Below are 24,966 nucleotides of genomic sequence, written 5' to 3'. Positions count from 1 at the left end.
TTGTGTCTTGATCTCTTGCTTGTGTTAGATACCTGTGTCTGCACATTTCTGTCCACTGATCGAGAGGTGAGTCGAGAACACGGGAGTTCTTGCATACACACATACAATGAATCTCATCATTGGCTATATCTATGCATTTTATTTGGTAAAAAAAAAGTAAGAAACTTTTCAACATCACACAAAAATCTAAGCTAATTTTGAGGACTTTTCAGCATAGTCCACTGTATCAATATTCTCATTTTCTATCTGATGCATCATCATTGACTTCTCTAAATCATCCTCATTTGGTCGTCGTAATTCCACATCTTCTGATTCCTCGTCAGATTCCTCTATGTAAACTTCATCTCGATCAGCACGAAGTTCTGCTACGAGTGACGAAAGTAACTCTCGAAAAACCGGAGGATCCAGATTCTTAGCGATGTAGTACAGGAAAAGCCAATCCGAAAAGATAAGGGCCTTTTTAATTACGCCCATATCCATTGGATGAAGCCTCCCTGGACACGCCATTGAGAAGACAAACCCGTTGAATTTCGTGGACCTGGTAGAGAAGTAACATAAATTAAAGATCTCATCTTGTAGTAACTAAATCTTATGAGTGGCACCTTGAGTGGAGAATCCACGTGAGGAACCTCCATATGAATGAGATGAGTGTTACAACCAGCAGAATAATGAACCAAAACCAGAGGAAAGTGTATATCTTCTCATTCATGACATTAAGTGCCATGACGCAGAGGGCATCGTGCTTCTGGATGGATCCTGAGGCGCCGTATTTGTAAAAGTGGCACTTGGTCACTTTTGGGAAGACCACATCAAGGGGATCCATGGGACCCTGGAATTATTCAAAGAGAACATCTTCTATCGATTAAGAATACTTAAAGTGCTTGAAGTAACTCTATACACGAGATGAATATGGCCATAGTGGAAATATATATCGATTTTTCTTCTATAACTGATGATACTAAAATTTATTATTATAGACACAAAAATCAATATCTCGTTACGTTCTGTAAGTACTACGATGAACAACAAAAACAAAAATTTTGAATAACATGTAATTTAAAGAATTACTATCCGACGGCTCAGAATATTAAACGAATAAGTCAAAAACTTTACAGGAGAGCGATTTCAAGCTGAGATTTTACATGCATAGTATAGGATTTTTAAGATTTAAAACCCCTAAAACTTTAGAAATAATTATTAACTTTCCGGTATAATATCCACAGGAAAGGTAAAGGCTGTTAAGGAATACCCGAAAAGCTAAAAAGAGGAATTTTGCAAAAATCGACTTATTCTGACACGATTTTATGAAAAGTGAAATATATTCAACACACTAGAGAAATTTATGTCCAAATTGAACAATTTTTCCTACACAAGCGCAGGAAATTTGCTTCAATATGGACAAAAATTTCTCTAGTGTGTAGAGGCCATTACAACAGTACGTTGCCTATCTTAACTTAGATGATGTCGTATATCTTAACTTATTTGCAACGATCAATACTATTTCTAACTTTATCGTGCAGCCCAATCATTAGGATTTAGATCGTAAATAACAATTTTTTTTATCTTTACTAAAAATATCATGTTTCATGCCAAAAAAAAAACTTTTACGGAAAACTAAGATTTTCCGTTTACGTTGGAATAAAATAAAATACATTCTTTATAACAGGAGGCCTATGACATGCAGGTAGCACCAAAAACTACCTGTAAAAATTGGTTTAAACGATTCAGAAATTGCGATCTATATACTACACTACACACTTGAGTAATTGATGTTCACATTTAAGCAAATTGCCTATACGATTATGTAGAAAAACCTGTCAAATATGGACATAAATTTCTCTAGTATGTGGATGGAGGCTATAAGTCCAGAAAGACCAAAAAATTACAGGCGCCGATCTGCAAACGTTATGGTTGTTACCCAATAAAACTGAATAAAAACAACGCAATCGCGCAACCTAGCGAGAACCGAAATCTAACCGATTTCAATTCAGCAGGAAACATATGTAAATATTTTACAGCTGAATTCTGCTAAACTTAAAACGACACTTATGAGGCAATGCTATCATCACTTGATTAGCACTTTTTGCTCGATAATTATGCTGACTGGTCAGCATATTTTTGCTGATCGATTCAGAAAAAATACGCTAAAAACGCTGTTTTTTAAGCTAACTGTTCTCCTTTGGCAATTTGAGTTAATTGCATTGCCCAAAAAACGGTCAAAATGGAAGAAGAATGACAGATATTTATTCAGACTCTCAATGATACAATTAACACTGAGTTTTTGTGAATTAAAAGTAAAAAAAAAACTATAAAAAAAACATCTTTTCATAATGACGTGAGACAATATTGACATAATAGTAAAAAAGAGAATTAGAGTTACAAGGGGGACCAAGAACAAATGACCTAGCAAATCGTTCTATTATGTTTAACCAGAAAAAAGCAACGCTTGTAATAAAAAGTTAGTGAATATTTGTTTGAATTTTGTGATTTTTGTCAAGCTTAATTAATAGAGAGATTGCTCAAAACTTATTTATAAAATAAATCAAAGTAGTGTTTTATTTTCCTCCAGTCTCGTTAAGGTTATTATTAAATTATCACTTTCTGTAGTGCGAAAAATAAAAAAATCAATTTATAATTGCAAAGGGATTTTAATGATGAAATGTAATTAAATAATAATAAAATAAAAAAAACAACAACCATCAATCCCATCAATAGTCAATTTTCAGAATAAAATGCATTTTTGGTAAGTAAATGGTCCAATTTTACCGAGCAAAATATGTTTGATAACTGATGACAGTTTCATTTGTTAGAGACTGTATAGAGGGAGGTGGGGCTACTTTGAGCTGTGGGCCTAGATTGTTATACGAATTTTCGCCTATTTCTATATGAAGCTGGTCAATTATTTTGTCTATCTAAATTACATCATGTTAAAGGCCAATTTCCATTAGAAATATGCAAAAAAAAATCGTGTAGGGTGAATGGTGGAAAGCGAGACACTTACGAAAAAATTCAATTTCAAATGCATTTTTAAACTGAATAAATAATTATTTTTTACCATTTTTTTGTATCATGGGATTCTTTGACAAATATTTTAACAGAATCTTAACAGTTGTTATTAAATATTGCAACCGAATAATCGGAAAATTCACTGAAATTAAAAAATAACACATTTTGAAAAGATGGACAAAATTTTGGAAAGTTGGACAAAAACTTTTGGAAAGTTGGACATAGTGATATTAATGACAAAATATCATACAAACTATGTAGAAAATCAAATGTTGAGTGTTTTCTCTGTATACTTGCACATTTGATGGTTATGCTAATCTCTCCTTTATGTCCGGGTAACAGTTGAGGAACGCTAATTACCAAGAACTTCCTGGATGTCCAATCAAAAAGAGGTTCTGTAAATTTCACAGACGCCTCGCGCTGTCCAGCAGTTATGGCTTTAAAGCGAATGCAACTTTTTACCACATTTCAATTCAATCCTTTTCTACTTGCTTTGGGAATTCTGTAGAGGCTCCTATTTGTCTTTCTCCAGGAGTTTTTGCGATATTTACTATCCATTCTGTCAGAAAAAATGGTTTTCGGAATCTGGAAATCTTTGCAGCCTTTTCCAGGAGATTTTCTCCTTATCAGCTGCTAACTGCTGTTGCAACTATTTCTTAAGGATCTTTGTCTTCCTTGTTAACATGATTTCACGATACAAAACCACTAAATTCATTCACAAAATCAACTTGTCCTAGATTTCATAAAACTTGTTTTGAAAGCAACGCGAAATTAAATCACTTTTCTATCCTTTTTAAAGGTGATATCTCACAAATATTTTTTATTCACCTTTTAAATGGATGTATGTCTTTCGATTTTCACTGCGGACTTAACAATATTTCACAAATTATGCCGAAAAATCAAACAAAACACTATGATATTTTCCTAGCAACCTCCATAAGAAACAGAGAAAATGACAACTACCGTGTCAAGGTTCATGAATATCATGCATGCAATACATTTTTTAAATTCTTCTTGCAAGTCACGCTTTGATTTTTTTATAACGATTTTAGCATTTTTAACTTCTGAAAAAATCATAAAATTAAGTTTAATAATCTTTTTTATCGAAAATTTAAATATTTAATTGATTTATTATCAAATTTTTAAGGAGGTGTCTCACATTCCACACTGCTTTGTCCAACTTTCCAAACTGTCTCGCTTTAGGCAAATGACCCTAATAATGTAGCCCCACAGCTCAAGTAGCCCCACCTTCTCCTAACAGAAATAAAATTCTTCAAGGAAACGGATACCAAATCATTCGAGTAATACAGATAAGGTGTTCACAAGATTGTCTAATTTCCATATATTCGGTAAGTCAATAGTTATTTTATAAACTATATATAAATTACGATATGATATCAAATCAATTACTTACTAAGTGCTTAATAAGTATTCAGGTACTTATTAAGTATTGAAGCACATTAAGAATTTATTAAGTGCTTTTTAGGTAAATAGTATTTGATTTTCTACTTGACCAATTTTAACAATTATGTACGTATTACACAATAGATTTTTTTATTTTGAAGAGTTATTGGTTCCGTTCAGTAATAACCTTTCGACTATCTACAAGATTCCATGCAAAGGTAACAAAAAAGAATCAATTTTTAATAAAAATTTTACATTTCAAACTAAAACTTAAAGACTTCAGCGCTTACATGCGACTTTGCCGAAATATGGTACACTTGCCTTAATACAAAATAGCAAAGTTTTTGTGAAACTATTTTGTAATTGAAGCAATGCCGATAATATTAAGAACGTTCGTTTAATAAAAAAAATCGTCAGATGCTTCTTTTAATAATATAGAACAAACTTCAACATCAAGTTCAAATAAAAAAAAAACATCATCTGTTTCCTTTAAACTGATAAAAAATATGATTCACGGAACTGACGATGCATTTCTCAGTAAAATTATTCGTTTAGTCAGAAGCATGAATAGCACTTAAATTTATTTTAATTGCAATAATAAAATCGTTCATGGAGTTTTCATAACTTCAATATGCTTCGCAACAATTTTATCCCAACAATTCAATCAGCTTTTGAGATATATTTGGATTTTTATATTACGCAGGTGGGGAGAGAGTGAAATTTCAATGCAAATCACTTTAGAAAAAAAAAACTATTCGTGGGAAACTTTCTTGATAGCAGTATAAATTTCCCGCACGTGCTATCGTGCAGGAAAATCACGGTTGAGATTCAATCTCTTTTAGCAATATGAATCAGAATGTGCTTTACCTCAAAATTACCTTGGATGAAATCGATCCCGAGTCTCAAGAACTGTCCATTGAGGAAGACGTTGACAAAATGGATCTGAAGGATGAGATTGGCAAAGCACAGAATTTCACAAAAGACCAATCTTGGAGCCCACCATCGATGAATTCGAAGGTGCCTGAGGAATTCTATCTTGATGATGGACACACGATTGGCAATTGTCTTTCTGGTTAATAGGGTATGAGTGGATGTTATTTGGACATCATTTTGGCAATTGATGTGCCAGGATAGACTGGTCATCTGGAGCCCATAGACCAGCATCTTGATACGACCCTTCTCCCAGGTGCGCCACACAAAATGTGGCAAGTAGAACATGATGGCTTGGCCAAAGAGAACAAATGGTACCCATTGATAATATGCATGGAATTTCTTCTCATCATCCTCATGCACTGGACCAATTCCCGGATGTGGAATATTACCCCGTTCGAGCATTGACTCGTTCAGGTGTCTCACCTGTGAGATGAGATTTTGTCAACAAGATGTAAATCATACGGGAGTTAAGCCCCCTTCTCTCCAGTCTGGCATAGCTAGATAATTACTCACAATTGTGAAGGTTGTTGTGAAGAAACAGAAGGTGTTGATGACATGCTCAGGTATTGTTGGAGATCCCCCCGTCATGCATCTTATATGTTCACCGATGTATTGTCTAAAGTGGACATCACATGCAAATTTCAATTAGTCGGACACTCTGACATTTTCCAAAGGGAAAGTTTATCCAGAGGTATTTTCTTCCAATTAACAGTAAAACCATTTGAAACTTTGTTATAGGATGTCCCAATACCTCTCACATTTCTCACCTCGATGTCACCAGCACAACACAAACCAAAAGGATGATAAAAGTTGCACGATAATGAAATTTGAATGCTAAATTGTCTATGGAATAGGGTTTTGATTTAAATTTAAGCTGATGGGCCACTGATTCGAAAGACTTTAGCATTTTCTCAAATTACTTGCGATCTCATGGAAAACACTGTCACAACTACTCACAATTTCTTAAAGAAAAAATTCCATACAATTGTGACACATTGATTACGTTTGCCCATTTATCAGGTGCTGTCTTTTTTTAAAATTATCAGTGATAAAAGCACTCCTCAAGACACCTTTAAACGCCGCATTTGTGAAACATGAGACATTTTGCCAACGAAATTTCTTATCCAAAAATAAATAAATCAGTTTATTTATTTAGTCATCGAGTCCATTGTAGGAATCAGCAAAGATCTATTTTATTGATCTTATTTATATTTCGTTTACAAAATCTACCATAAACATATCTGTGACTGAGTTGGCAAATAATATTCACTGAAATTCACAATTTTATTGGATCGATACGATATTCTTAGTCTTCAAAATAGCTTTTTAGTTTCACGTGTTCACCATAAAGACTGCATTAACTTCAGGAAGGCAGATAACGGACCTCAAAAAATGAAAAGCAAAGAAATCCCTCTATTCAATGATGATAAATATCTGTAAATCTAAAACAATTTTTTCAAGGTAGGAAAATTTAAAAAGACCGTTTAGGGCAGAATCACATTGACAATAAAATGCTTCATTACAATTCTTACGCAAATTTTCCATACCGTATTACCCTATCTCATACACAGCGGCACTAGGTAAAAATAATATAAGAAAATTGAAGAAATAAAAGGAAAATTCGATAAACGGTGAGTAAAAAAATGTAACAGAAATTAATCGTACAGTTTTTTTGCTCACCGTTTATTGCATTTTCGTTTTATTTCTTCAATTTTCTTATATTATTTTCACTTTTAGTGCCACCGAGTATGAGATAAGGTAATACGGTAATCGAGAATTTGCGTAATTTGCAATGAAAATGCGTAAATTAACGAAATACGGTGAGGATTTTACTGTCAATGTGATTCTGCCCTTAATAAGGGGGAGTATCAATTAGGAGGCCAAAACTTAACTGCTTTTTGCGATTTTTTCTGAACAAGATGAAAAAGATTAAGCTTTTTGAAATTTTGGGTGTTATTTTATACATATATTTAAAGTTCTTCAATAATTTTTTTTTTCAAAAAAAAAAATAAAATGTCGGACTTATGAGTAGTTCAATGGATTGTCTCGTATCACTGTTAATCTGCAGCTAGTAATTCTTTTTTGAGAAAAAAAAGTCTAAAAAAAGTCAATGTTCATTAGTGTATTTCATAGCTAAACTAAGAAAACTCGAAGAAAATCATGAAATCGGAACATTTTTATAAGGTTATTAAAAAAAAAAGATGTAGGGTAAAGTGATATAAGTTGGACATAGTGTTACAAGTTGGACAATTCGCCGGTACAAGTTGGACATGGCTTTTTTCTTGATAAATACAGTACAAAATTTGTTTTTAAGCACAACGAACCAAATTATAAAACTAAACCATCAAAAATAAAAAAATAAAAATGAAATACTAAATCAAGGAAAAAGCCCTGTCCAAATTGTACCATTTGTCCAACTTGTACCACTTTCGTTTTATTTCTGCCACTTTTCGGTTATTTCTGGGGCAAAATTTTGATTTTAACATGCTGTAAAAAAAATAGAAAAATTACTTACTTACTTAACCAGCGCTACAACCAACTACTGGTCTTGGCCTGACTCAGGACCCGTCGCCGAGCCTGTTATGCGCCACTGTTCTCCAATTCCGCATCCCTAATGAGCTGGAGAAAATTGGTTTTCAACAATTTTTTTAGTTCAACTAGGAAAGAATTTAATGTTGAAGAGAATAAGCCTTTATTCATTGCGATCGCCTTATAAGTTCTTTGCTAATCTTTTCTGCAAATTCGAATAAATTGTAAAAAATGAATAGTTTTGGATGTTCGCCCGAACGCTTGCGAATCTGCTCGACGTTCCTGCTCCTGTGCTTTTGTCAATGTATCTTCGGAAATTGGGGAGACTGGAGCAAAACTTCTCAAAATGCATATTTAATTCTTTCACGAGCTCTGAGAAAACTTAAACGTTTTATAATGAGCATATTCCTATAGGAAATTTACTGCTCTACAACATTGCAAAAGACTATTTTCCTCTATCTCGAAAGAAATGTGATTTTCGAATCATTTTCTAAAGGTCGATTTTGTGGAGATTTTCAAAATTGCTGGGGCAATTTTGTCAGTCTTCGGATAATTTGTGATGTTTTACTCTCGCAAACGTTAAAAATATCAAATAGACATATTTTTATAGGAAATTTATTTCTCTACAACTTTGTCGAAGATAATTTTTCTCTGTCTTAACGAGAAATTTACTTAAATTGAGCTAATCAGTATTGATATTTTCTGTAAGCCAAATATTCCAAAAATAGGGCTCAAAATTTAATTATTTTTTATTTTACATAATCCTTCTTCGAATCCCTTGAAACTTTGTAAGTTTGAAAAAGTTCATGAAGGCTATCTATAATAAAAATTTCAAGCCTCAGCATCTTTTATTTTAGAAAATAGTGAATATTGAAATTTTCGTTTTGACAAATTTTGCCCCTGTCTCCCTAATGCGAATTTGCTTCTGAAATTTTTAAGATATATTCTTAAATTGGTTTATCTATGTAAGCAATAAAAAAATATAGATCATTTTTGACCTCCTAATTAAGACTCCCCCCTTAAAGATTGATTTGCTTTGTTATATAAAAAAAAATTAAAATAAACCACACATTAAACTTCTCATCTGAAATATGTAGAATGGGTAACTCTTGTAAATTGTCTTTAATTTTAAATCTTCAATTTAAACGAATAATTCATGAACCAGTTTAATTAGACAGTTAAATCGTTATGGTATCAAAACACTATCAAAAATATTACATTAAGAACTATAATTTGCGAGTTCTAGCATTTGGCAAAGCAGGGACGCTTTGCTAAATGCTAGATCTCTTTAATGATTTTCAGTAATTCACAAACTGAAGACTCGATTCTTGATAAGTACACTTTTGAGTAAAATTCATACTTTTTGAAATGAAATAAATCTATCATTCACTAAATTTTAAATTTACTTTAACGACCGGCCTATTCTTTAAAATCATCGTATTTGAAGTCCTCAGAATTTTTCAACCGACTCAAAAGATCTATTGTGTGGCATTTACCCAAAAAATGTCTTGTATGCACAAACCATCACATAAAAACTTATCTTATCACTAATGTCTTCATTTTTTCTGTCACTGGATCTCTTCAAAAAGATAAGACTCTTTTAGATCTTTGAAACGCTTAAACGGCTTGGATGGCAAGAATGAGAGGTAAACAATTAAAATTGGATCTATATCGTCATATTGTGGCGTCACAGTGAGATACCAAAATGTAATGTTTATCAAGTGAAAAAAATCATCATGTTTTCCATCCTGCATTTCGTTCATTCTCCAATCCCAAACATACACTTTGTAATTTATTGTAAGGCTGATACTGTGCCTTATCAGTGTGTACAAGGTAATAAAAATTTCATGTTAGCGCCTTCGTGATTGCAGTTGATTCACAATTTTTGGTATTATTGGTGTGTTAACTTTTTGGTGCAGGATGGTGGGATATGAGGTAAAATATGTGTGATTTTTCAATCACTAGCATGTTAATTTTCTCCCTATTTTCGACTATATTCATGGTCAATTGTATGTCGAAAGCTTTCAAATTTTGTCTATTTGAGCTTCTGTTTCACTTTGCACCTCGCCCAGAAATTTTTAATCATCTCTTACATGATATTTGCGTTAATTGGGAGCTAAAACAAATTGAGGGTAAATAAGTGAAAAGGCCAATTTTTATATAAGTGGATGAGCTATGCAAATTTAAGTTTGTAATCTCGAAAAAAATCTCAATTCTTTGAGAGGATCATCTGCATTTCTTCTTTTTTTTGCCAACATCTAAATTCGAATCACGTTCATTTTTCATTATGTTCGGATGTCTTTTGACAATATAGAAATTGGCATTAGTCATGCAGTAAGAGTTTTGGTAAATCTCGACGAAGATTTTTATTAAATACTTTGGGATATACAAAAAAAAGAAGCCCCATGAGAAAGATACTTGTTCGCTCATGGTGGACGATTGAAGAACAAGAAGTGTGAGCACAAAAACCGCGACCAAAAAACTTTTTTGGCATCCAAAAACGATCAAAAGATTTAAATAATGTTCCCATAAATTTAGATTCGCAAAAATACAAGAAAGAGAGCAAAAAAAAATTGCCAACAGAAGAGAATCAAAACGACCGAAGACTTTCTTGAACTCCATATTCTGATGTCTGAGGAGATTTTTAGTGACTTGGCTGTATGTGGTATTATTTTTGCAAAAAGCGGCAACTCGTGTTTCATATACACATATTGATTTACGGGCAAGTTTGACGTGGAATTTGCAGAGTTTTGCTCATGAGACAAACTCTTGGACATGTTTGAGAACGACACTGTGAAAGGAAAAGATCGGGTGAAGGTAAAAATTCCACAATTTTATTGGGCTTACCTTCGTAAATCACTTGACCAAGATACCGATAAGTAATGTAATTAATATTTTTTCTCTAAAAATTTCTATTATAAAAAAATTAAGAGAATAGAATGATAGAATCTCTCCATAAGTAACTTAAAACATAAAAAAAGGTAATTTTTATACTATTTGTTACATTATTATTTTTAAAAAAGGGCATTATCTATTTTGAATGACAATACTTTTTGAGCACTACCATTAATTGGTTTAATGAGTACAAAGTATTCCTTAAATGGCACATATAAGGTTTATTTTGTCATAGCTCCTAAAATATACATTAATCAAATTTTATTTGTTATACATTTTAATCAAAAATTAATTAATAATTGAGAAAAACTTTACTTAAGTGTGAGACAGTTACAAGACTTTTTACTTAAAAAGAAAGTAAAGGCCTCAACATATCAGGATCAATTTTTGTCAAAAGCAGTACAGGCGATATAAAGGCCTTAATGGCCTCTGCACACTAAAGAAATTTATGTCCATATTGAAGAAAATTCCCCACGCTTGTGTAGGAAAAGCTCTTCAATATGGATCTAAATTTCTCTAGTAAATAGAGGCAATAAGGTTCTCGGGCATAGGGTCAAAGGAACGTCTGTTCGACAGGGAACCCATATTGACACTTATGTCAAAATGTTGGCATTTATTTAATGTATCTAATAAAATGTAAGTAATATGGCGTTTTTTCCATTAATCTACGGTTTTCGATAAACATAAATGTTCAAAATTCGTATTATGGTACAGAGTAGGACGTCAATAAGTCCTGACACGAGTTCCTAAGGTGTCAATAGGTATTCCTCTCATCCTATTTAAACAAAAGGGGTTTGAAAAATATTCTTTAGAATAGTTCAATTTTAACCATGAAAAGTTTAGTATTTCGAATGTTTAGGTTAATACCCAAGCAGCAATTTTTTCTTAAAATGGTCTTGTAGAATTCCCTAAGTGAGGCACTATAGAACTAAAAATCTTTTTGTTTACTTATAACGCTCTTGGTTCCATTACTGAGGTTACTATAAGTAAAGTGGCGCACTCTTAAGGATCTTAAGAGCTGCTATAGGAATTTCCATAGAAAATTTTCACTTTAAGTCTTTTAAAAGTGCACTAAAAGACTTGTCTAATACTTGGTTCTATAAGGCAGCTATTTTGCTTCTTGGGTAGTATAATATGGATTAAAAGAAATAAAGAATATAGGATTTGTCAAAGTGTTGAAAAAATTATTTAATATATCTAGTAAAATATAAGTAATAATAACGTTTTTTTTTTCTGTAATAAACAGAGATGTTCAAATTTCGTATCCCAAATGGTACAAAGTAGGGTGTCAATAGGTACTGACACGATTTCTTAAAGTGTCAATAGACGTTCCTTTCACCCTACTACTTTTCAAAATTTCTTATAATTCCAAAAAAAAGAGAGAAAAAATCAGAATGCTAATTGCTTAATGGTCTCAGCATATTTTGGAATATTATAAAAATCATGTCAAAATACTGCATTTTGACGAAAACTTTTCACAATGTGAAGATGCCATAAACTACAATTTGTCCAAATTGATCATAAACAAGTGATTTTCATATGTTGAACACCTCGCGAAGATCTTATGCCTTGGTTCTCAATTTAATTCACACGAACATGCAAGGTGTGAAGGTGGCATAAGAGAATTGTGCAAGAATTCGATGGAGAGGTTCAATTTAATCGATTTGTTCTGATCTGAGTATTCAAATGCAACGGACGCCCTGTGACCAGTGCTTTATTGCATAATTCCATGGCATTTAGAACAAATCCCGGTGATAATTCTCAATGCAATTCTATGCGAGAAAAACGTGACAACATGACAACCGCGTTACAGACTGTTGGCGTCCAAGGTTGAATTCATTGCATAAATCTCCGGTGGACAATTGTTGATCAAGCTGGATGGAATAGAACATTCATTTGTCAAGGCGTCACACATTAATTAAATCCTCCAAATCCCATACGGCTTTAATTTCATTAGTCAGCTCTCATGGCATATACCCTCAGGAGATACTCAATTTCCAGTGAAAATTAAATTATCTTGTCAGCAATTTTTGTGTTATATTTGATGCCTGCCTCTTATTCAAATCACATGCATAATTTTTCCTCTCGCTTCAGAAGCAATAATTTTTCATTGGATACAATTCTTAATATCCACTCCCGCACTCTGGCTTGATTAGAATTATTAATTGACCACTTATTCATCCCCACCTCGACAGTGACCTTTTCAACGTGTTTCTGTTTAATGGGATGTTTCTCTATTAGATTCTACTCTATTGAAAAGGGTTTTCATGCAATGTATTTATGGGGAAAAGCAATCAACACGCTGATGAATTGCAATGCTTCCATTCAGAGCTATGAAAACACTCAAAAGACCTCAATATGCGCCTGTGCACTTTTCAGCAGTTGCTCTTTCGTGGAAATTTTTTCGAATAAGACCAGCAACTTTTCATGAAAGTTCGATGAAATTTTCAAATAAAATTTTTTAATTTTTTTTTTAAACTTGACCTATTTTGTCAAACTATCACAGATTTGATAGCCAAAACGTTTTACTAACCACATTCTGATCGTAAAAACTAATTTGCATAACACTTAAATTTATATTACACATATAAATTATGTAGTTTGAATAATAACTTTTGTTTTTTACAAATAAAAGTTTTTTTTGCATCTCTATTAAATGCACCAATGGGAGGCTAAATAGTTAGAGATATTGACTAATGCCCTAGACACACTTACGACTTAAGCCGAGAGGCGAATTAGTGGAAAATGATAGACATGTGGTTTAACCATTATTTCGAATGTAATTACGCTGAGTCGTCTCTCGGCTAATCTTCAAGTCTGTCAAGGCCCTTACGGTATTTTGACTACTCTCTCATAAGTGGACATTGTTTGTAGAAATTCCTTTTTAATTTTTTTACTTTTAATTTTCCCCTCTCCTTCTCCTCTAAAACTACGTTTTTTACAACCTGCAAAACAAAATTTCAACGATTGTCGCTGGAGGTTGGTCACCAACGCTAAGACGGCGGTGGACGCTAACTGTTTCTTCAATTGCTTAAACGCTTTCTGTACTTTCAAGGGATTTAATCTCAACAGAAAGCATTGCCATTGTAAATAAATAAAATATATGTCCAAATGGACACTTAACCATTCTATATTCTTTATTTCTTTTAATCCATATTACACTATTAACCTAAACATTCGAAATACTAAACTTTTCATGGTTAAAATTGAACTGTTCTAAAGAATATTTTTCAAACCTCTTTTGTTTAAATAAGATGAGAGAAATACCTATTGACACCTTAGGAACTCGTGTCAGGACTTATTGACGCCCTACTCTGTATCATTTGAAATACGAAATTTGAACACTTATGTTTATCGAAAAACGTAGAATAATGGAAAAACGCCATATTACTCACAATTTATTAGACACATTAAATAAATTACAACATTTTGACAAAAGTCTCAATAGGAGTTTCCTGTCGAAGAGGTGTTGATTCGACCCTCTGATTAGAAATACAAAGAAAAAATAGTTAAATACGGACTTAAATTTCTCTAATGTGTAGGCAGAGGTTTATTAACGAATTACTTTCCGTATTTCAACTTTTTCTTTAAGCAATCTGGTAACCTTCTTTAACCCTTTAAGGACGAGAAGGTCAAAAATCGAGGGTCAGGAAAAAGCATTTTTCTAACTTTTTAGAGCAAAATACGGCTCTAGAACACCGTAGGAAAAATTTCAGTTTTGGGTCACGGGTGACCCAATCGTCCTTAAAGGGTTAAGAATCATAAACGTATTTTTCTGCCCAAAATATATATCTGTATTTTTTATTTTTCCTCTCTCACATTTTTACTCTTTTTATTTTTTTTACGCGGCTGTTATTTTTTGAACAATATTTTTATTTTACTTTTTTAAATGTTTATTTGTTTTATTTTTTTAATTTTTGTTTTAATACTCAACATGTATTTCTATGTAATAAACACTTGTCATATCCATGTTGGATATTAACTAGGATGTTAATAATTTCAGAACAAGAGCCTAATACGGGCTTCAGACCTAAAGCTTAGCCATATGGCTTAACTTCTCTAATATCTTATCAGTCAAGATTTTTTAGAAAAAATTGATTTAGAATTGGATTATTAAAGTTAAATTACCAATTAGATTTTGAAAAATCAGTAAAATCGGTTGATGTTTAAGGTTTGAGACCCTCGGGAAGTAGGCTAAACCTCTATTCTGAAGACGGTCTAACGTGTATTGGAGCCAATGTCACTGCAAAGCGAGTCTTTATGTTCCACTTTCAAACCTTACAGCATTATTTATTTTCTGATTTACCTAATTAATACTGAAATAATGATATAAAAATTAGGACAATCAGAAAAATGAAGTAGAGTGGAGTCTACACTTATGGATGTTACACACACTTATTGAGAACGCAAAAATCTTAAGTTATTACATTAAACAGATTTTGAAAAATCAAAAAAAATTAATTAAAACTTAAACTAATAATTTTACAACTTTTCGAACTCTGTTTTACGTAAGAACATAAGATTTTTGCACAAGTGCATAACATTCATAAGTGTAGACTCCACCCTATTTGAGTTATTGGAGAAAAAATCTGGAAAAATGTAGTTTTGATCATTTTCGCAAATGCGGACTGTCAAAACCTGGAATTTATGATACGCTCAGATAAAACCCAGTATGAATATTGCCTGCCTCTATTTTAGAGAGGATTGAGTAGTTTAAGTATCACTCGTTCAGATCGACGATTCTATATAATGCAAATGCAATACGTCAACCCTTAAAGATCTTAAACACAATTGAAAAAATATGTAAAATTTAAGGTTAAATCTCAAACTATTACATTAGACTCTCGCTCAATCGGCTCTTTTTCAATCGGGCGAAAAAAATTTGTTGACAATTTTCACGTTTCATTTTGAAGTAAATTTGTTCTAATGTGCTGCAGTTCCTCTTGTTTTATCATCATTCTTTATATTTGAGCGCTTTTTGTGAAATTTACAATGATTCTGATGCTCAAATCTCTCGAAAACTTGGATGACATTTTGCCCCATATGCCCGATTGAGAGAGAGTCTACTGTAAGTGCTTTAGTTAAAACTTTAAATTTCGTTATTTTAAATAAAACCTTTTAAGAATGTTTAGCACAATAGTACGGGCTTCAGATCTAAGACTTAGCCATATGGCTTGACTGCTCTAATTTCTTATCATTCACGATTTTTTGGAAAAATTTTACTTAGGATTAGATTATTAAAGATAAGAGACCTTTAGATTCTCAAAAAGCAATAAAATTGCTCGCTATTCCGGATTTTGAGACCTTTGGGAACTGGGCTAAACCTCTAGTTTGAAGACCGCCTAGAACATAAGAAATGTCATAGACTATCATCATAGTGTCAAGAATAGTAAGAATTTCTCAGTAATCTCACTTTTTTAAGCTTGAGTTTAAGATTATTAAGAAACCACAAAAATAGTATACAATTCTCTTATAATTGCGTGGCAGGCAATAAAGTAAAAAGAAAATGTGTGACAAAGCGAAGTGCTCGAATTTCTAGCTTAGGCACTACACCTTAAAAGTACTTTTGCATAATTTACCGTTCAAAAGATCTCCTAAAATAGTCATAAAAGTAATAAAATTGATTTCCGGATCAAAATTAAAAATCGTAGACATTCACTTTCAATAAGTTCTCAATTAGTTTTAGTAGCGGACTTAATATTTGAATTTAAACATTAATTTAGCCCTATATGGACGATTAAAACATGGGTGTACCAAAAAAAATCCTACGACCTTCTAGAATTATATTTTGCTTTAAGGCCCCTACACATTAAGAGCAATTTTCGTCAAAAACTAATTTTTGATTGAATTTTGACATTTTTACCTACAGCAGTGCAGACAATTTCGTTAAAAAAAGCAGTTTTGATGAAAATTACTTCCAATGTGTAAAGACCTTTGAGCAGTCAAAAAAAGTGATTTCTCCTGACCCCCAATTTTTGACCCCCTTGTTCTTAAAGAGTTAGAGCCATTAGAGCGAGTGTTATACAGGGTAAAGAAGGGTTAAAATTTAAAACCCATGATGAATGTCGAAACCACCCCTCTAATACACTCAGAAATAAATCGTGCAGCAAATGTCTTTCTTAGATTCTTACCTATTTTCAAAGTTCTAAGAAAAACCATATAAAAGTGCTTAATCATGCTGCAGAGTCATCAAATAGGAGCTCAATAGAGACATTCCGCAGCATAAATTACTATTAAAATATTCATAGTAAAGAGACTTCCTCAACCATCTATCTGCAAAAGTTCAACATTTCTGAAATATTCAAAGCCTCGCGTCCCTCTTCTTCTTAGCTCGGGCTCGGGTATCCGATAATTTTGCATTCAAGATAGGGATGATGAAGATTCTGCACATTTCCGCCCATGAAAGCGGAGGAGATAAAAAGGCCAAAAAGAAAAAAGGCAGCATGATGCTAAAGACTTGTGGTAAGCCAAGAGACCCAATTCCAGCTAAAGTGACTAAGAATCGCGTACATTGGAGTTCTGTGGTGTCCAGCATTGAATTCCGAGGAATGTCGCTGTGATTCATGGGCAAGAGTGTGTAACAGTTGAGAAAATGCGATGGTCTTTCTGGGGCCATTCTTCTTCTCCTCTATATGCTGCATCGCTGAGGTTCACGCAAAGGTGACTCCCGCTTCGGGTGAAACAAGACATCCAAAGGCGGCTGGCTTTCGGATATATGCCCAAGCAAATCCCTCTCACATTATTGACATGCTGTGTCTCTTTCCACACAGCAGTGACTTGGCTCGAAAGACCATGGGTTGGGATTGGGTTTGGGACGCGGAGGGCTGCTGCGAACAAGACATTCTGGGTGAATGTAGTTGAAATATGTTCAGCTGTATGTGGCTACATTGATGGAATGATATAGAGAGTCGGTGTGTAGTGCAGCTACAAAGAGGGGTATCGCTCCGATTGTTCACGGAAAGCTCGTCCAGTGTTGGTTCGTGTACCAGACCGATCACATCGGATTACACATAGTTGAGAACATTGGGTATTTCACACTTGTTTCCCGTGGAATTTCTCCTATGTTCTTTGTTATTAAATAAGTTCGCGTGTGCTTGGATGTGTGCTATTTTGCCTTTTCAAAGTGATTAACAAGAAAGTGAGTTCCAAAAAATCTACCCTACATTCAGGTTCTCCTTCCCTCCCTTCAAAAACTGTAGCGACGGTATCGGTTTCAATGGGAACCACAAGAAGGGCGAAGGCTAGGGTATCCCCCCTACAGAGGCCCACCATCGAACTTCTTAGAATTCTGTTGCAATCTGATCCGTCTGACTTGGCTCGTCTTTGCTGAGGGAGATAGGAGATAAAAAAAAATATGCTACTTGCACTTTGGGATTCTCAATGTGACCAATACCAAAAAAAAAAACCCAAATCTCTATCTCTTTCTCTTGTAGTTGTTCATTTTGATTTGAGCGTTTGAAAGTGTTCACACCGCCGGAGCAACAATGTTTGATGTGTTTGGCTCCGTAAAGGGGCTCCTGAAGCTCGACAGTGTCTGCATAGACAACAATGTCTTCCGTATGCACTATAAAGGAACTGTCATTATCCTCATTGCCTTTTCACTGCTCGTCACCTCGCGTCAGTACATTGGGGATCCCATTGATTGTATTGTGGATGAGATACCCCTCAATGTTATGGATACCTATTGCTGGATTTACTCCACTTTCACGATACCCAACCGGCTAACTGGAGTAGCCGGTAAGGATATGGTACAACCGGGTGTGGCGAGTCACGTGGATGGTGAGGATGAAGTGAAGTATCACAAGTACTACCAGTGGGTGTGCTTCGTACTATTCTTCCAAGCCATCCTCTTTTACATTCCACGCTACCTGTGGAAGACCTGGGAGGGTGGTCGAATTAAGATGCTAGTGATGGATCTCAATGCACCAATTGTCAATTTTGACTGCAAGGAGGATCGAAAAAAGATCCTAGTAGACTATTTTGCTGACAACATCAACAGGCACAATTTCTATGCCTATCGCTTCTTCATATGCGAATTCTTGAATTTGGCCAATGTCTTTGGCCAAATATTCTTCATGGACTTTTTCCTCGATGGCGAATTTACCACCTACGGTAGCGACGTAGTGCGCTTTACGGAGATGGAACCCGAAGAACGCCGAGATCCGATGGCGAGGGTATTTCCAAAAGTCACCAAGTGCACCTTCCACAAATACGGTCCATCAGGTAGTGTGCAGAAATTCGACGGCCTATGCGTTCTGCCACTCAATATTGTCAACGAGAAGATCTACGTGTTCCTCTGGTTTTGGTTTATTGGACTGACCGTTCTAACTGCACTCTCCGTTGCATTTCGCATTGCCGTGATCTTCGTACCTAAGATTAGGCTGTACCTGCTGAGGGCCCGATCCAAACTATCGGCACACCAGGATGTGGAAAACATATCAAAGAAGTGCCAAATTGGTGATTGGTTTGTGCTGTACCAGCTCGGCAAGAATATCGATCCACTCATCTACAAAGAAGTCATCTCTGATCTAGCACTTAAATTGGACGGTAAGGAAGTAGTTTAGCGCCTAGCGGAAAATTTTCTAGGATTTTTGTAATTGTCAAGTAATTTTTTTCTTTTATTTTGAAAGAAAAAAAAAGAAAACTCTCAAAAGCATATGTGACAGCAATAGGCGGTAGAAGTTTGTAACGTTTTATCCATTTTAAAACAAAATCTTTTTGTGTTCTTTATCCCCTATACTCTCAAATGAAAGGCCAAGTAGAGGACCGGGGAGAGACCTATAGGCTGGCAAAAGTGCTAGGATTTTCCAATTAGATTTAGAAATTTTAAAATGCATTTTTTTATTTAAAAAAACCATCCTGGGTACACACTGTAGCAGCTTATTTACCTTTTCATAAAACCAACACAATTACACTCAAAAAAATTCCATGAATGATGCTAATGCGCAGGGTGATTCAGAGTGAAAATGCTCACTGCATTTGTGCATTTCCCCTTTATTAACTACTCCTCTGTACGCGTTAACTTACGCCATGGAGTAAATTGAATTGTTCACACGCTTTCCAATACACTGAAACACTTTCCAATACATTCAAAAATATCACGAATACACTTAAAAATAAAACATACACTAACATACTACCATCTCCCCCGAAATGGCTTTTCATTTCTTCAGTGACGATGATGATGATGGTTTCATGCGACGTTGCCGTTTGCATAATAACTTTCTGACACAATGAACCAGCAAACGAAATTTTGTGTACCCAGGGACGGCGTTGAATTTAACTTCTCCAACAAATTTGCCAAGAAAGTAAAAAAAGACGCACAAATTTGTAACTGAAAAGACAAACCTTTTAGGGAATAGTTTTAATACAAAAAGAAAGAAGTTAAAAGTTAAAATCATTGGTACATCTGTTGATGATGCCAAACACTAACCCAATATCAATTGCCATGTTACGATGAAACATTTATCCGTACGCACAGTAAATTATTGTATTTTGATAGTTTTGAGAGGCATGTTCATTGAGAAAAATTCACACGTTTTTTTCTTCTCAGAATCTCTATTCGACGAGACGCATAAGAGAGAACTAAAGCTTGCAAGAGAGGAAATTGATTTTGATGTGTAGGGAGTTTTTTTTTATAAATTAATTTAATTTTAATTAAATTATATTGAAAAAAAAAAGAAAAAAAGACCATGAAAGTAACTAAATTATTTTAGAAATTATTTTTTTTTAGTGCACAGATCCGGGATTGGAATGTTGTTCCGATTCATAAACTATTTTCTTGAAGCAATGATTAAGTTTATGAGCTACGCAAAATGACATTTGTTTTGTAAACAAATGTTTGATTTTTCACTAAGAGTGAGCTAATCGACTTGTGTGTTTGTAAAATGCTAACAATTGTGTTTATCATTAGTCTTATTCATGAGTGATAAGACGAACCCCTTTTCGAAGTTGCCAAAAGAAAACACTTGAGAATCGCATTGTTAGAAGTACAGATGTCGGTAGCTTCAACTGCAAATGAACTTTCGGTTTTTCGATGTTTTTCTATATTTATGAAAAATCTATCAAAAAAACTGAACTGAGGATTTACCCTAGATTTCTTTTTATATGCGAATATAGAACTAAAGTTAAAAGACAAACATAGAAAACTTTATTCTATATTTTCACACGGAAATTGAAATGTTAATATAGAATATGAGGATTCACTTTTCGGTTCTTCTGTATACAAATGTCAACATAGAACGCGTCGTTTAATGTTTTCATGCGAAATCTGACACGCTTCTTCTTTGAATGTATTCTATGATTTATGCATTGTGAAAAAAACGGGTGCGATTAACTTTTTTCCTCGTAACTTTAACACTTTTTAGGTGTAAAAATATATTAATATTTTTCAATGTTAGTTTTACACCTTTTTAAGTGTAAAATTAACATGAAAAAGGTTAACTTTAACCCACAATACACCTAAAAAGTACAATATTTACACCGATTTCGGATCAATAATGCAGGGTAAAATTAACATTTCCGGAATGTTATTTTAACTTTTTCAGATTTCTCCCATGTTGTCTGCTTCCAAAATTGGTAGAAATATTTTTACAGTAATATTCGTTATTCCAATTTTGACAAATTTCTATGTTTTTAAAATGTTGTTTGCTGTATCACTATTACATTTGTTATGAATATGTTATTATAACTAGACTTTTGAATTAAGACCTACATAGAACCCTCCGATATTCGGTTTTCCGAATCGAGAAATTGTTACTCGGTGACAGCAGTAAAACACGAGAAAGTTAAAAAATGCCACCTACCATTTTCTCTCATTTTCCAATCAGCCGAATCTAGAAGAGCTTAGTTTACTTAAATATGTACCAGTATCACAGAATATAAAACATAGAACAAGATCGATCAACCATCATGACATTCAAAAAGACATGCATTAATTCTACGTTGATTTTTGTAACAGTTCATTTGAAGATATGTCAAATCAATTATCAGAATCAAGTTAGAAAAAATATAGAAAAACATAGAAAATTGGTTTTGTTTTGAACTTCTCGGGAAATCTTTTCTAAATTGCAAACACCTCAGGTATTTGATAGATTTTGCATTTTTAACAAAGAAAAACATAGAAAACATCGAAAATTGCAAGTTTCACTTTTAAATTTTGGAAAATTTTCAAAATTCAATATATAACAATTCCCAGCGAGTGCACTTAGCTGAGAAAAACAGTGTTTTCAGCATATTTTTTGCTAAATCGGTCAGCAAAAATATCCTGATCAGTCAGCAGTTCTCGAACAAAAAGTGCTAACCAAATATATAGAAATGGCACTGTCTCGTGAGTGTCGTTTTAAAGTTAACAGAATTCAGCTGTAAATACTATGTTTTCAGCTGAATTGAAATCGGTTAGCATTTGGTGCTCACTGGGTTATATGTATACATCTCCAGTTTTTCGGAGTGTATTTTTCAAAAATTCCGCAATATTTTGAATTAATTCGCTTCATATTGAAGATAGAACACACGTGACAGCATTCCTTGCCCAGATCTGTGTCTTCCACTGATCGAAAAGACTCATTCTCACTTGGAAATGTGCATTCTCCATTTTTTTTTTTTTGGGAAACCTTTGTTTCTACTTTTTCGTATACGCCTAGAATCGTAGTGAGAATTGACCGTTACATTCCATCTTTTTTCCCACGCACAAGACAATAAATGAAACTTTATTGAGAATTTCGTACAAGTGTATTGATGAATAAAGGTAAAAAAAAAAAACGCGATAGAGGAATGGAAGATTCACACAATAGTTTTGGTTGGCAGTTGAAGAATAGAATTAAACAGATGGATGTATATAACAAAAAAAGTCCAAAACTAAAATGTTTATGCAAACACAGTTCTAAAATAGACAATCGAGTTTCCATTTAACGATGTTATTTTGTCTACAAAGGTGTATATTTTTTTTCTTTTTCAAGAAGTTCATAGACCCAAATAACTTGTGGTCATTGTGATTATGAAAATCTGTGCCTTCTGCCCTCCGAAACAAATATTTTGTGAAGATCACCATTGAAAATATCATTTATCAGATTTTTTTTCTGCGTTCGTATCATTTATGAGGAATATTTGATTTAATAAAAAGAAAAACTATTGAAACAAGACGTGAAAAAGAACTTTTCGAATATTAGTGTGTAAGATTTCTAATTCTACCCTTTCCCTTTATGTATTTTATTTTCAAGAGAAAATTAGGAAAACAGTCATAATTTGCACATTTTGCCCTTAACTAATTTCTCACTGTTTTAAGTGCAAAAATCAGCACCTTTCTCTGAGGTGTTGAATCATCATTTATAACTTCCTTCCATTTACTTATAATACAAAAGAGAAAATATAGAGAGAAAAAAATACTAGATAAATATATATTTTTTGCCATAATTAAACTATTTTATAGAATGTATAGATTTTATTTACATTTTATTGTATGACATGAAGGATTAAAATTATATGCGCCGCACGAAGATTTTTCCTGTTAAAATATTCTACTGTTCTTACCCTCATGCGAAGTCGTTTGCAATTAATGAGATGGAAAAGCTCCTTCTAGAATCCGAGGATATTTCTTATAAATTTGTAGAAGGTTGTAACCCTGTTTTATCGCCCTTTCAAATGAAAATGACAAATTGGTTTATTTTCTCGCGAAAAAGTTTCGTGCGCAGCGCCTTACATTGCAAAAAAATTACAAAAAGAAAGACATCTTTGGGGCAAAATCTAAGAGAGATAAAAATGTGTATAATTCCTACTTAGGAAAAGATTTGGAATCTTTCTACATTGTTCTTTTTTTTGATAAAAGACAGACGAAGAGTTTAATCTTGAAAATTTATCAAGAAAGGATTTAATTAAGAAAAAATATCACATTCTACGTTTGACACTGACTCCAAAATAACCAAATTTGATGTACAAATATTTTTGGTGTTCAAAAAAAAATTGAAAGTTTGTTCTATTCTTGGATGTGGGAAAATTAAATGCAAATGCCCCAGGAGAACAAACGCGCTCTTTCATGAAATTAAACGAAGCAAAAATTAAGTCAATTAGCACAAGAAGTTGAGAAAGAAAATTACTATAAAGAAATGAGAAAAAAATACTCAAAGTGCAATTAATTACATATCTTTCAATGACCCAGATTTATGGGACAGATATTAAAAGGCGATATTTCATATTATTCTTTCCAAACTTGGATAAAGTGTCAAAACGATTGAATGATCAAAACAATTTTTCAATTACAAACTAGGGAGAGCTATACTGAAGAAAAAAAATTTAAGACGATAGCGAAAAGATGAAATGAACGTATAAAGAGTTGTGATCGTAGAAATATCTTTTTTTTATACTTGTTAAGACATTATACTATTAATAGTGTATTTTTTTTAGGGATAAACTATTTTTCTATATACACATCTTTTTATGTAAGTGTGAAGAGCGAAAGATAAGAGCGAAGGAGTATTGTGTATTTTTTGAGAAAAGATAAAAAAATAAACCCATCATAAAGATTGTCATAGTAAGGAAAAAAAATTCTTGTGTTTAGAATCCCAAGAATTTTGTGGTGTTCTGATTGGGTTGTCCATCTAAACATATTTTAACTATCTTTCATTTTCTTTTTTTTTACATCGCTAATTAATTAATAAATCGATGGAAAATAACAATTTTTATGATAATCATTATTCTTACACATTTTTACAATTTTAGTGAGATGAATGAAATAAAAGACCTCGAAACTGAACTAAAAGATCTGTGTTTTTTCTGAGTTTGGGTTCACCCTTCAAAATTTTGTTGAAGAAGTGTCTCTCAGTCTCATCGTTGTCCAACAGGAAGACTCAATTGAGTCACAAAGTGTCGTCATTCTAGTGTTTTATTGGGAATTTAAATGACACGCGATAAACAACCTTTCAATGATAATGTTTTGGAAGATACGAAGCCGAGGAAGACGAATTTGGCCCACAAATTCAAGTGTAAAGGAGAACTTTGGATAGTCACATCGAAGAAAATAATTTTGTGATGCAAATTTTCTGACACGAGTCACTCAATAGACTTTTAAATGTCTCCAGGAAGATCAGCTGATTGTTACATTTGAATCATCTCTAAATTGATCTTTTAACTATTTCATTTGTAGATCACGTGCTAGAATTACATGACCCCACAATGACTAAGGTTTTGAATAAAAAGGGGTGGCAA

At 33.3% G+C, this 24,966-nt stretch overlaps 2 protein-coding genes across 2 annotated transcripts; one reads left to right on the top strand and one right to left on the bottom strand.

Moving 5' to 3' along the window:
* Positions 1 to 119: 119 nt before the first annotated feature.
* On the bottom strand, positions 120 to 6,680 carry LOC129810047 (innexin inx7). Its single transcript, XM_055860287.1, has 5 exons — positions 6,111 to 6,680; positions 5,857 to 5,959; positions 5,278 to 5,766; positions 603 to 829; positions 120 to 538 (listed from the first exon to the last, which is right to left on the bottom strand). Exons 1-5 carry the CDS (start codon positions 6,248 to 6,250, stop codon positions 187 to 189), a joined length of 1,311 nt encoding a protein of 436 aa, XP_055716262.1. The 5' UTR covers positions 6,251 to 6,680; the 3' UTR covers positions 120 to 186.
* Positions 6,681 to 17,732: 11,052 nt separating this feature from the next.
* On the top strand, positions 17,733 to 24,520 carry LOC129810039 (innexin inx2). The gene is made up of 3 exons (XM_055860275.1): positions 17,733 to 17,905; positions 18,201 to 19,314; positions 20,321 to 24,520. Exons 2-3 carry the CDS (start codon positions 18,252 to 18,254, stop codon positions 20,389 to 20,391), a joined length of 1,134 nt encoding a protein of 377 aa, XP_055716250.1. The 5' UTR covers positions 17,733 to 17,905; positions 18,201 to 18,251; the 3' UTR covers positions 20,392 to 24,520.
* The last annotated feature ends 446 nt before the right edge of the window (positions 24,521 to 24,966 follow it).

Source organism: Phlebotomus papatasi, chromosome 1 (genome assembly GCF_024763615.1).
Source record: "Phlebotomus papatasi isolate M1 chromosome 1, Ppap_2.1, whole genome shotgun sequence".
NCBI classification, from domain to species: Eukaryota; Metazoa; Arthropoda; class Insecta; order Diptera; family Psychodidae; genus Phlebotomus; species Phlebotomus papatasi.
This window is presented reverse-complemented; position numbering and strand designations above follow the sequence as displayed.

Bases quoted from the DNA above. Each gene is read 5' to 3' on its own strand.
- LOC129810039 (XM_055860275.1), top strand. From the start codon at position 18,252: ATGTTTGATGTGTTTGGCTCCGTAAAGGGGCTCCTGAAGCTCGACAGT. The intron at 19,315-20,320 runs GTAAGGAAGTAG...TTTTCTTCTCAG, and splicing joins TCTAGCACTTAAATTGGACG to AATCTCTATTCGACGAGACG.
- LOC129810047 (XM_055860287.1), bottom strand. From the start codon at position 6,250: ATGCTAAAGTCTTTCGAATCAGTGGCCCATCAGCTTAAATTTAAATCA. The intron at 5,960-6,110 runs GTGAGAAATGTG...TGTCCACTTTAG, and splicing joins GTTGTGCTGGTGACATCGAG to ACAATACATCGGTGAACATA. The intron at 830-5,277 runs GTAAAGCACATT...GAATAATTCCAG, and splicing joins TCATCCAAGGTAATTTTGAG to GGTCCCATGGATCCCCTTGA.